The sequence below is a fragment of the Erythrolamprus reginae genome, chromosome 13 (genome assembly GCF_031021105.1).
Source record: "Erythrolamprus reginae isolate rEryReg1 chromosome 13, rEryReg1.hap1, whole genome shotgun sequence".
Classification (NCBI taxonomy): domain Eukaryota; kingdom Metazoa; phylum Chordata; class Lepidosauria; order Squamata; family Dipsadidae; genus Erythrolamprus; species Erythrolamprus reginae.
Window position 1 is genome coordinate 1,207,267 of NC_091962.1, and position 13,590 is coordinate 1,220,856.

A 13,590-nucleotide genomic window follows, 5' to 3' on the forward strand; every position below is an offset into this window, starting at 1 on the left:
TTTGGATTTCTACATTGTACAGCATCCAGCCAAGTGGGATATCTCTGCCAGTTGTTTGATTATTGTTTTTCTGATTGGTTTGGGTAGAAAATATAAGCGGCTTGGTGGCATAATGTTGCTCAAGACAACAGGACAATGGCCAACTTTGACAAATACGATCAGCCAAGTCCTCGATTTTTTTTTCATTCTCTTATTGAAAATTGAAGTCACCTCCCCAACACTAATGTTTGATTGTGTATGTGTGTGTATGATTCCCTGAAAATATTGCCTATTTTTTACCTTGAACCTAATCTGGAAATATATCATAGTTAGGTTCAAACAAACGTGTCACTGAAAACCAGATTAGCAAAATACAAATCAATTGAAAAATCCTGCTTAATAGCATCAACTTATTTTCACCACAGTCAAAAACCCCTGGAATTCCACAACAGATTAAATTTTTAACAATTGTTATGTCTGGGATGTTTTTGTGGCAACGGAGAGGGGCGGCATACAAATCCAATAAATAAATAAAATTAAATAAATAAACTACCTGTCTGTTTGAATTTTAAAGTCCCGGAGCAATTTAGCCTTTTCATTTCTTATGACTTTCTCTATTTTATGGTTCCACCAGTTCTCGTTTTTACAGGTAGTCCTTGATTTACAAAAACAAATTGAGCCCAGGATTTCTGTTGCTAAGTGATATATTTGCTAGGTAACTTTTGCTCTGTTTTATGACCTTCCTCGCCACAGTTAAGTGAATCCCTGCACTTATGATGTTAGTAATACAGTCGTTAAGTGAATAGGATTTAGCAATAGCACTTAGACTTATATACCGCTTCATAGTGCTTTACAGTCCTCTCTAAGCGGTTTACAGAGAGTAACCATATTGCCCCCATCTGGGTCCTCATTTTACCGACCTTGGAAGGATGGAAGGTTGAATATAGCTTCCCTATTGACTTTGTTTGACAGAAGGTTGCGAAAGCGATCATGTGAACTCCAGGACACTTTAATTGTAATAAATAGGAGTCATTTTGATTCCATGATCATAGGGATGATGCAGTGGGTCATATGTGTGATAAGTCACATTTTTTCCAGCACCGTTGTAATGTCAAACGGTCACTAAAGAAACTTGCACGTCAAGGACTACCTATAGGCAAATGGTATTGAGGGCCCCTCTAGGAGGGAGATGGGTGGTTAAGAAGTTCAATAATATAATATAATATAATATAATATAATATAATATAATATAATATAATATAATATAATATAATATAATATAATTAATATAATATAATATACTGTATATTTATGTTATATAAAATATTAGCTTAGCCACCCAGAGTCTACGGAGAGGGGCAGCATACAAATCTAATAAATAAATAAATAATAAATAAATTATATTTTATTTGACTCATTTTATTATTTTATTGATTTAATATAATATAATATAATATATTATATAATAATTATAATATATGATATTTTATATTATATTATATAATATATATATATAATTATAATATAATATATATTATATTAAATCAATAAAATAATAAAATACAGTAAGTCAAATAAAATAAAATAATAAATAAAATAAAAATAACACTGGGAAAGTAAAATCAATCAATTAAAATAAAACAAATAATAAATAAAATAACAAAATTAATTGGCTGGAGTTAGCCAGATGTTTAGACCGGATTTGGCATTTTTATCCACCTTCTGAGGACTTCCCATGATTGTTGTTATTATTACTATTATTATTTCTCTATTATCTTCAACTCTTGGCTCCAGCTGAGGGAAATTTTTCCCTCAGGCCAACTCTCCCTGCCCTGTTTTTTCAGCTGCGGCCTCCTTTCCTGGTTGCCTCTTCTCAGCATGGCTGCCTTTTCCCCTGTTGTTTTTCTCTTTATTTTGAAGCCTGATCAATTTATGAGGGCTTCAGAGATCCCAGGCAGCCATTTTGTCTTCCTACCTCCTCCCCATGGCCCAACACAGCTGCTACTCTTTGATTGGCAGCTGAGTCATCCTAAGAAGGGGGGGAGAGGCTGAGGGGAAGGCGGGACCACTGGGACCTGGAGCCCAAAGCAATGGGCACTCTTCACCACTATCCTTGTGCAAATGGCAGCTGCTTTTGGCGGCACACCTGGATGCTCCTAAGGCCCTGCAACTGGCTTGCCCTCAAACAGATGATTGTTTGTGCAAGAGAGCCATGAATCGATGTTTGTCAGTAACAATCACCCTAAGAGCAGCCAAAAGGAACAATTGAATAAGGCCTTGTGTATGTGCGTGTGTGTGTAAATGTTATTTTTGTTCTCTGAGCTTTCTCAGTACTTTTATAGAATTCTATAAAGGAAAGATTCTGCATGGGAGGGAGGATGATAGGAAGGGATGGGAGGAAGGAAAGGAAGGAGGGGAGGGAGGAGAGAGGAGGGGAGGAAGGAAGGAAGGAAAGGCAAGAGGAGAGAGAAAGAAGGAAAAAGGAAAGAAAATGAAGGGAGGGAGGGAGGAAAGAAAGAAGGGAGTTGAGGGAGGGGAAGGAAGGAAGGAGCGCAAGAGGAGAGAGAAAGAAGAAAGGAAAGAAAGAAAATGAAGGAAGAGGGAGGGAGGGAAGGAAGGAAAGGAGATTAGGGAGGGAAATGAAGGAAGGAGCGCAAGAGGAGAGAGAAAGAAGAAAGGAAAGAAAGAAAATGAAGGAAGAGGGAGGGAAGGAAGGAAATGAGATTAGGGAGGGAAATGAAGGAAGGAGCGCAAGAGGAGAGAGAAAGAAGAAAGGAAAGAAAGAAAATGAAGGAAGAGGGAGGGAAGGAAGGAAAGGAGATTAGGGAGGGAAATGAAGGAAGGAGCGCAAGAGGAGAGAGAAAGAAGAAAGGAAAGAAAGAAAATGAAGGAAGAGGGAGGGAAGGAAGGAAAGGAGATTAGGGAGGGAAATGAAGGAAGGAAAGCAAGAGGAGAGAGAAAGGAGAAGGAGAAAGGAAGAAGGAAAGAAAGAAAATGAAGGAAGGAAAGGATTTGCACGGGTAAAACTATGTTCCTGGATCCTATTTCATGCCAATCAGTGCACTCTCCCCAAATGAGAAAGTGAGCTCCACTTTGGTCCTTTCTCAAACGGGGGGGGGGGGGGGGATCTGAATCAATTCCCTGGGACCTGAAATGCTTATGCTTGCTTATGCTTACATGGGAGTGGGGAGGGAAACCCACCCCACTTCATGGAGATGGTTCAATTTCTGCCTGTCGTCCCCAATTTGCTTTTCTCTCCTTGACGGTGAAATTGTACCACACCGACTTTTTCAACTATTTGCAGGAAGTGAATCAAACTGGGTCTCTAGTGCTCAGACATTAGATTAGACAACTCTAAATTCTTATGACAGAAACGTCGGGCCCGCACGTGCTCGTCATGACCACGTTCTGAAAAAGCCAAACGTCCGTGTTCTAGCGTGCATGAACGCCCGACAATCAGGTGGGCAGCATGCAACCGCAGGGCAGTTTGTGGTACTACCATGCGCACATCCGGAAAAGCTGAATTATATGTGCCTGACGATCAGCAGGTCGGTTTTCGGCTCTGCCGCGCATGCAAAAGGGATCACGCTCCAGAAAAACTGAGCTTCTGGGTTCTGGTGTGTATGCCCATCAACAATCTGCTGACCAGTGCACATTCACACAACAGTTTTCGGCACTGCCATGCATGCAAAGGACAGCTGATTGTTGCACATGCATGCACGCCAGAAACCCAGGAGAAAAACAGGCAAGACCACACGTGCTATGCAGCCTGGCTTCGGCTGCTACTTTGGATATGCATACCATACGTTTGCCATCACAGACCTAGAATTATTATTATTATTATTATTATTATTATTATTATTATTATTATTCATTAGATTTGTATGCCGCCCCTCTCCGTAGACTCGGGGTGGCTTACAGCAATGATAAAAACAATATATAATGACAAATCTAATAGTTAGAATCTAAAATAACAATAATACATTTAAAAAGTCTAAAAAACAAGAAACCCCAATATATAAAAACATACATACAGTCATATCACACACAAAAAACTACATAGGCAGGGAGAGATATTTCAGTTCCTCCACGCCTGACGACAAAGGTGGGTTTTAAGGAGTTTACGAAAGGCAAGGAGGGTGGGGGCAGTTGTTATCTCTGGAGGGAGCTGATCCCAGAGGGTCGGAGTCGACACAGAGAAGGCTCTTCCCCTGGGTCCCGCCAAACGACATTGTTTAATTGACGGGACCCAGAGGAGACCAATTCTGTGGGACCTAACCGGTCACTGGGATTCGTGTGGCATAAGGCGGTCTCGTAGATACCCTGGTCCGGTGCCATGAAGGGCTTTATAGGTGATGACCAACACTTTGAATTGTGACCGGAAACTGATCGGCAACCAATGCAGACTCCAGAGTGTTGGAGTAACATGGGCATATTTGGGAAAGCCCATGATTGCTCTCGCAGCTGCATTCTGCACGATCTGAAGTTTCTGAACACTCTTCAAAGGTAGCCCCATGTAGAGAGCGTTACAGTAGTCGAGCCTTGAGGTGATGAGAATTAAGCAAAGCATCCAAGATCAATAGGAAAACGGAGCTTGTTGTGTTCCTTGAATAATCCACACATACACACTTCAACCATTCTTCTTTTCACACTTACTCACCAAAACAACTTCCGGGCTTCTTGGAGGAAACATGTCGTAGGAGCCAGACTGCCCTGGCAACGGGGAGCGGTCTCCTTTCCTCTGTAGCCGCAGGCCCACCGTGTGATGGCCCACATTTTTAAGGATCTCCGAGACCTCCCCTGAGTGCACGTTGTCAAAATAGATAGTGGCGCTCACAATCTGGTCTCCTGCAGAACGAGAAAAGCGAGGATTCGGCTATTAGGTTAGGAAGAACTCCCGGAGACATCAGGGAAGGGTAGAACGGATCACAGAACAGCAGAGTTGGAGGGGATCTTGGAGGTCTTCTAGTCCAACCCCTTGCTCAAGGCAGGGGACTCCATTCCACACAATGGATGTTCAATCTCTTCTTGAAGAACTCCAGTGTTGGAGTACCCACAATTTTCCCACAAAAGGCTGCCTGCCCTTTGGAACCAACTACCCCCTGATGTCTGTACTGCTCCCACCCTACTGGCCTTCCGAAAGGCCTGGAAGACCTGGCTTTGCCTGCAGGCCTTGTGGCCACCAACACCTTATGATAAAAGTATTAGATCTTGGGTATACTTCTTGGCAGTCAAGCATAATGGAGGAATTTCAGAATCCTATGTCAGCTCCAGCATGTATGTGCATGCTGACCAGCTGATTTTCAGAATTCTGGAGGGCAGGAGGAGGTCATTTTTGCTCTCCCCAGGCTTCAGGAAAACCTCCAGAGCCCGTGGAAGGCAAAAAACAGACCCAACGGACTTACCAGAAGTTCAGAAATGAACTTCCGGTTGGGCCGTTTTTTGCCCTCCCAACCCTCCTGAAGCCTGGGTAAGGCGAAAAATGACCCAACGGACCAACCGGAAGTTCATTTCTGAGCTTCAAGTAGGCCGGATGTGCAGGGTTATTTTTGCCTTCCTTAGGCTTCAGGAGGCTTTGCTAAAGCCTGGGTAGGGTGTAAAAAACAGCCCAACGGCCCTACCAGAAGTCCAGAGGCTTCATTGAGGTCTGTGTGCATGTGTGGGGATCAGCGGGGGGTGTTGTGCATGCATGCGCATTGGGAAGGCATTGAATTAAGCGTGTGTGCACATGTGCATGCTATTGCATGCCTATGCACCCTTTTGGCACCCGAGCAAACAAAGGTTTGCCATCACTGGTATATAGAGTCTTGTGCAGATGGTTGGATTAGAAGATCTCCAAGATGCCTTCCAACTTTGTTATTCTGTAGTGGCCCCAAGATTGTTTTTACTAACCTTCTTGTACAATTCCTGTCTTGGCGACTGGCGAGTCCTGTTGGATCTGCTTCACGAAGACACCTTCATCGGTCTCTTTGATGGTAATGCCATGAGCGCTGTCTTGCCAATCAGGGAGTAGGATCTCCCGTGTACTGTCTTCTTCCTTCTCCATCTTAGGCGCAGAAACAAGAAGATGTAAAGCTCCCGAGGCTTTTATCATTATTTACTACTTAGGTTATGCTTATGCAAACCACAATCCTATGCTTGTGTGACAAAACAAACAAACAAAATAAAACAAAAGATAAAAATAAGGAGAAATCCTATTCAAGATATAGTGGTACCTTTACTTATGAATTTAATTCGTTCAGTGACCAGGTTTGTAAGTAGAAAAGTTTGTAAGAAGGAGCAATTTTTCCCATAGGAATCAATGTAAAAACAAATAATGTGTATGATTGGGGAAACCACAGGGAGGGTGGAGGCCCTGTTTCCTCCCAGGAGATTCCTAGAGGGGCCCCTAGGAAGCTTCTCCCTGCCTTTTCCAGCCCTGTTTCCTCCCAGAAGATTCCTAGAAAGGCCCCACGGAGACTTCTCCCCACCTTTTCTGGCCCTGTTTCCTCCCAGGAAATTCCTAGAGAAGCCCAACTGCCTTTTCCAGTTAAAGTTTTGGAGGCTTGGGTTTGTAAGTGGGAAATAGTTCTTGAGAAGAGGCAAAATAATCTTGAACACCCAGTTCTTATCTAGAAAAGTCCGTAAGTAGAGGCATTTGTAGGTAGAGGTACCACTGGATATTCAAATTGCACAGTACTGAAAACTGATGTGATGCTAGAAGTGTAATTGTTTACACATAGAATATTTTAAAATTTTGGGTCCTATTTTCTCACCAAGGATCTCACATGGATGCAAGTATAAATGAGACCTCACCTTGGTGAGGTTTTCTGGTGTCAACCCTGAAGTTGACCTGATTGAAGCTATCTTGAAGCTTCAGTATTGCCACACTGGAGTTGAGGACAGGGAGAAGGTATTAGAGAGAGCTGGGATTGAGTAGTCAAAACAAAGTACTTTCTCTTGGGAACCAAGGACACTTGGTCAGAGGAAGGCGTAGTGATGCCACCAGGCACCCAGACAGCACCGTGATTGGGCTACATGACTGATTGTTTTGAGAAGGTGACAAACTTTTAATTAGGTGAAAACCACAGGAACCTTCAGAGTCAGTTTTCACCAGATCTGTGCCAATATGATAGGTCCAATAAAGCTATTTTTTTACATCCCCAAGGACTGGATTTTTTTAAAAATTATTTATTTTGTCAAGTACATATTGGTAGTATACAAAGATCTAACAATGTTTATATACATGATACTAGTAGGAGGGAAACATTAGGGCCGGGGACAGAAGGCACACTGGTTCACTTATGCATGCCCCTTACTGACCTCTTAGGAATCGGGAGAGGTCAACAGTGGGCAAGGGTAAAGTTTTGGGAGTTAGGTGATGATACTACAGAGTCAAATAATAAGATCCATGCATTAACTACTCAGTTACTAAAGTCATATTTCCTGCAGTCGAGTTAGGAGTGGTTTACTTTAAGTTTGTATCCGTTGTATGCTCGTGTGTTGTTGTGGTAGAAGCTGAAGTAGTTGACAGGAAAGACGTTGTAGCAGATGTTTTTAATGGACTATGCTTAGGGTCGTGTTTAAGACAACATAGTTCTAAGCTTTCTAAACCTAGAATTGTAAGTCTGTTGTGAATGGAGGAGTGTAGGGCTCTTCTATTAAAGTACCTCTGGACGTTTTCTAGTGTTGATGTCCGAAATGCACTCTACCTGCCTCAGAGTTTGCTTGCTATGGGTCTATTACTTGAAACCCTGACATCTGGATCAAACAATCCAAAACGGCCAACCAACGTAACCACAAAAGACACCAATGGAAAGAATAGAAAATTAGGTTCATTAAGTTAGAAATTACAATTTGCCAGGATGATGTATTAATTGCAGAATAGCTAAGAAATATTCTAATCCATTGTTTTTTTCAGTTTGGCCACTATGCTGGCCAGGGAATTCTGGGAGTTGAAGTCCACCCGTCTTAAAGTGGTCACATTGAGAAACACTGCTCAAATTTATTTTATTTTTATTTATTTATTTATTTTGTCCAATACACAATACATAGAATAGACATGTGGTAATATATATACAGTGATCCCTCGATTATCGCGGGGGTTACGTTCCAAGACCTCCCGCGATAATCGATTTTCCACGGTATAGCGGCGCGGAAGTAAAAACACCATCTGCGCATGCGCGCCCTTTTTCCATGGCCGTGCAAGGGCTTGCAGGTGGAGGCGGGGAGCGACGAAAGTGCGGAAGCCGACAAGGATTGCTTTGAATGTTGGCTGCCTCCGCCCCCCCAGCACCCGCCTGCCCGCCGTTCGCCCGGACACCCACCGTTCGCCCGGCCACCCACCGTTCGCCTGGCCACCCGCCATTCGCCCGGCCGCTCGCCCGTTCGCCCGCCCGGCCACCCGCCCGCTCGCTCGCCGCTCGCCCGCCGCTCGCCCGGCCACCCGCCGCTCGCTCAGCCGCTCGCTCGCCGCTCGAGAGCAAGAGGGGGAGAGATAGAGAAAGAGAGAGAAGGAAAGAAAGAGATGAGAGAGGGAGGAAGAGAGTGTGAGAGAGGAAGAAGCAAGATAGAGAAAGAGAGAGAGAAAGAAAGATTAGAAAGGAAGGAAGAGAGTCAGAGAGAGGAAGAAAGAGAGAAAGAAGAGAGAGAGAAATGATAGAAAAAAGGGGAGAAAAAAAGAGAAATGAGAAAATGATTGAAGCAGAGAATGACAGGAAAGAAAGAGAAAGAGACAGAGAAGTGACTCTTGGTGATGACGTATGACGTCATCAGGTGGGAAAAACCGTGGTATAGCAAAAAAACCGTGGAGTATTTTTTAATTAATATTTTTTGAAAAACCGTGGTATAGCGTTTCGCGAAGTTTGAAGCAGCGAAAATCGAGGGATCACTGTAAAGAAAAATATAAAATAGAGAAGATATATGAAAGGAAGAAAATATATATGATATATGAGATAAAGGAAAGACAATTGGACAAGGGACGAAAGGCACACTTGTCTCAACACGTAAAGTCGACAGAGGAAAACAGATTCACTTAAGGACCACATGATTCACTGACCAGATGCAATGATTTGCTTAACAAACAACCATGGCGCAAAAGGTCATAACATTGAATCACGTGGTCCTTCAGTGAATCTGTCCTCTGCTATTGACTTTGTCGAAACGATGGATTTAAGCAGCGTTTCTCAACGTGACCACTTTAAAGAAGCCCAACTCGGAACTCACTCCTTGCTTAGTAACGGAAATTCTGTCCCTTGTTGTGGACTTATATTGAGAACTACCTCTGTGGTGTTTCTAAAAGGTAGAGGGAAAGATGAGTTGCCATGCACTCTCCAACCTTTCTAGGACTTTGCTCCAGGTAGGATCCGCCCCAGGAATTCAGTACTTCTCACTTGCTGATCCTTTTGGTAATGTTCGTTCCAACTTCACAATCTAGGAAAGAGATTAAAACTTCTGGTGAATAAAATCACTCTTCCTCGAATGTCAGAATTTTACCAAACACACAACTTGGCACCCTTTCATGCCAGCTTTACTTTACTGTATTTTTAGTATATATTTTTTATTTTATCATTTTATTTAACAGCATTTTTAATGGCAAAACGCTCTGTAAAGTGACAGCTTTTAGTTCCTAATTCCTTTCACGTCTTACTTTTTCTGTTAAAAGCATAAGTATTTTTCCCCGAACGCCATCACTTTACTAAACAAATAATTCCCTCAACACTGTCAGACTTTCTACTAAATCTGCACTTCTATTCTACTAGTTTTTCTCATTATTCCTATCACCCATTTCCTCCCATGTTGACTGTAACTTGTTGTTTATATCCTAAGATTTTTATTAATATTGCTTCTTCATTGCTTATTTGACCCCTATGACAATCATTAAGTGTCGTACCACATGATTCTTGACAAATGTATATTTTATTTTATGTACGCTGAGAGCACATGCGCCAAGACAAATTCCTTGTGTGTCCAATCACACTTGGCCAATAAAATTCTATTCTATTCCCTCCATTAATTAATAATAATAATACATTTATTAGATTTGTATGCCGCCCCTCTCCAAAGACTCGGGGCGGCTCACAACAACAACAAATACAGTAACGATGATACAAATCCAATTAATAAAAAGTAGAATTAAAACCCCTTAATATTAAAAACAATCAATACGACACAGTCATACCATTCTCAAGTGCTATAGTCGGAAGAGAGGGAGGAATTAATCCCCCCATGCCTGTCGACATAGGTAAGTCTTTAACATCTTGCGGAAGACGGGGAGGGTGGGGGCAATTCGAATGTCCGGGGGGGGGGGGGGTTGCTGCACAAATAACTTTAAGTGTACCAAGATTTCCGCATGAAATCTCTACAGACAACCTGACAGGGTTTTTTCAAGACAGGAAAAGACGCGAAAGGTTTTTATAAGCAGCAGTTTTTGCAATGGGCTTGACAAAGCATCCTGTGAGGTTCGGGAGCTTGCAGATTCTTCACTAAAATCAACTGGTGCACAAAAGACACTTTTAATTCCCAATGGACCGGTTGGCTTTCTCCCCAAGAAAATATATCTACAACTAATGTTTACATGTTATCAGGGGTGAAATGGTACCTGTTCGGCTCGGTTTGGGCATATTGGTAGCATCGGCCACCAGTGACTTGGTAGTGGTGGCTCCACCCATACGCCCGGATGTCACCATTTTCTAACTCTCTGCACATGCGCAAAGCCTTCTGCGCATGCGCAGAGGATGAAAAAATACACTTTTCCAAACTGATAGGGAAGGCAAGCAGGGGTGGGTTCCACCTTCACCACTGGCTCGCATTGCGATGTTTCGCGCATGCACCAGTAGTAAGTTGCCATCAGAACAGTAAAGGATGCTGTACCAGTAGCAAAAGTTGAGTTGCGCGTGTAGCTTTGCTTCTCCTGTGTGTCCCAGCACATTGCACAGGAAGCAAAATCTTATGTGGGGATGCACGCGTGCGCAAGATTTCGGCAATTATTTTGCCTCTGCGCATGTGCAGAAGCAAAAAAATTGCCAAAATATCTCTCGTGTGCGAGTCCCCTTTTGTCTCATGCGCAGAAGCAAAAACATACTGGGACATGCACATGTGCGCGCAGGAGAAGTGAAGCTGTGCACATAGCACATCAGTAACAGCGGGAATGGGAATCCACCCCTGGCGTGCACACATTTTTCACTCGTACATGCGCACATATCTCCTCATGTAATTTCACTTTTGCGCAGGTGGATTTAGCCCGAAACACAGCTGAGGAGCTGATCAGTAGTGATGGGCAAACCGAACCCACACAATTTGGGTCGGTACCGAATTTTGCAGTGTTCAGTATGCCGAACACGAACCTGAAATTTTTTCAAACTTCGGGCAAAGTTCGGGGTTGTGTTTGGCGTTCAGAGCTTTGATGTCACTGGCAGGTTGCTAATCCCTCGCTACTTCGCGATTCATCTTTCGCGGATTCACTATTTCACGGGTTTTTGCAAAGGGAAAAGAACGCCGGGGCAGGGACGGTTTGTGTGTGTGTGTGTGTGAACTGCAGCGGCGGCCTCCTTCAGCCCGTGCGGTAGCTGAGAGAAGCTGGTCTCTCTCAGCGGTCAGCAGCGGTGGGTTGTTAACAATACAGGGAGGGTTTAAAGCCAAACACTTGTTAAATACATGAGAAAATATCTTTCCTCTACTTCGCGGAGATTCGTTTTTCGCGGGTGGTCTTGGAACGCATCCCCTGCGAAAAATGAAGCATCACTGTATTTCCTACCGTAAATTTGTTCTCTCAAGTTCAGTGTTTTTCAACCTTGGGAGCTTGAAGATGTGCAGGTTTCAACTCCCAGGATTCCCCAGCCAGCCCTGGCTGGGGAATTCTGGGAGTTGAAGTCCTCATGTCTTCAAGTGGCCAAGGTTGAGAAAAAATATGGTTCAAGACACGTAAAATCTCAGAGATGGAATTCGTGTAAGTCACAAAACGTACCCTGTTTCCCCGGAAATAAGACGTACCCCGAAAGTAAGGCATGTGAGAGCTTTTGCAGAATTTGCTAATATAAGGCACCCCCCCGAAAATAAGACGTAGTCAAGTTTACATACGGTACGGTGGAAAAACATACGGTACCATTCAAAGCTGTTCATAGCGGTACCGTAATAATGTGGCGTCCCCTGCTGTCCCCTTCCATCGCTTTGTACCATCCAGTACAGCAGACACAGTCTGCTGCTGTCTCACCGCCATTACAGTCTCCACTACAGTGTGTAGACGGTAGTTCCCCTGGTGGCCGGAAGCTGCAATAGCGGGAGTATACTGTTGTACCATATAAGTGCCGTCATTTGTGTGTGTGTGTGCTATACTGACAGGTACCATACCGTAATCAGTGTACCGTACGGTACACTTTCTTTGGGGGTGTCAGCTTTTCTGCCTGTGAATTTGTCTTATTTGAGAAACATAAGGCACCCCCCCGAAAATAAGACGTAGCACAACTTTTGGAGCAAAAATTAATATAAGACAGTGTCTTATTTTCGGGAAAACACGGTATGTTTAGTTTTCAGGCTTCGTATGTGCTATGAACTCCTCCTTTGTGGGGTTTGGTTAGTTGACAATTCAATATACGACGCAAAGCCGGAAAGTGGAATAATTCAGAAATTAATTTAAGTGAGTGGTTTGACGGGGGCTTGGGTTATTTCTCCATTTGCTCTCACCAATCTGAAGCAAAGTGTTCCTAAACCCAAATCCTTAAAATCCTTTCCTTGCGGAAAAACATGTACCAATCAAACAATAATATTTGCTCATTTCCAGCAGAGGACTCTGGTGCCAAACCGAGAATATTTTTACCGCTTAGTTGCCGAGGTCTTGTGTTTTCATTGCTGTTATTACTATAATGTCAGGATTAGATAACAGTGTTTCCTGGCTGACTGCAAAAGCTGATAATGGCATTTACATTGAAAATTCAATTTACCCACAAAAGAAGTTGCAGTTTGCATAACCCGTTTGCCCCCAGGTTAACCCAGTTTAAAACTCACCAAATTCACGTGGCCCCTGGATCGTAAGTGACATGGTTTTTATAGCATGAGTTAACGTGCAAGACACAGAAAATTTGCACCCGGGGGGTAGGAATCCTGAAGCCCCCTCCTCTTTGGATGCTGGGCCATTTTCTAAATTGGTTGAGCAGTCCCTGTTCCCAGAGGGTGAGTATGTTAAGTATGGTACAAATGCCTGAGGAATGACAAGCTTGCTTTCGGCCGGCCTCTGTAGACGGGCGGTCAGGAGAAGCAACTTCAATGGCTAAAGAATTCGTGGCGGCAATTCACACGTCATCCAAGGCTGCGGTTGGTTTAAACCACTCGGGTTGGTTTTCAGTTAGAATTAGAATTATACGAATTATAATATATATGAATTATAATTATAATGATTAGAAATGGAATTATAATGATAATTATTAGAGTTATTAGAATTAGAATTTTAGAATTATTGGAATCAATTAGAATTAAAATCAGAATCAGCTTTCCATCCTTGTGTGGTCGGGCGGTAGGAAAAGCAAGTAGGATGCTTGGCTGCATAGCTAGAGGTATAACAAGCAGGAAGAGGGAGATTGTGATCCCGCTGTATAGAGCGCTGGTGAGACCACATTTGGAATACTGTGTTCAGTTCTG

The 13,590-nt window shown here is 43.1% G+C and overlaps 1 protein-coding gene across 1 annotated transcript in view; it reads right to left on the minus strand.

The window, feature by feature from the left end:
- Nucleotides 1-13,590, minus strand: part of AHNAK (AHNAK nucleoprotein) — a 107,287-nt gene that overhangs the window by 20,219 nt on the left and 73,478 nt on the right. Inside the window, exons 2-4 of the mRNA XM_070766530.1 lie at nucleotides 9,296-9,390; nucleotides 5,872-6,025; nucleotides 4,640-4,827 (exon numbers count right to left, since the gene is read on the minus strand). Coding sequence (XP_070622631.1) covers nucleotides 4,640-4,827; nucleotides 5,872-6,025 — 342 coding nt within the window. The 5' untranslated portion in view covers nucleotides 9,296-9,390. The remainder of the gene's footprint in view (nucleotides 1-4,639; nucleotides 4,828-5,871; nucleotides 6,026-9,295; nucleotides 9,391-13,590) is intronic.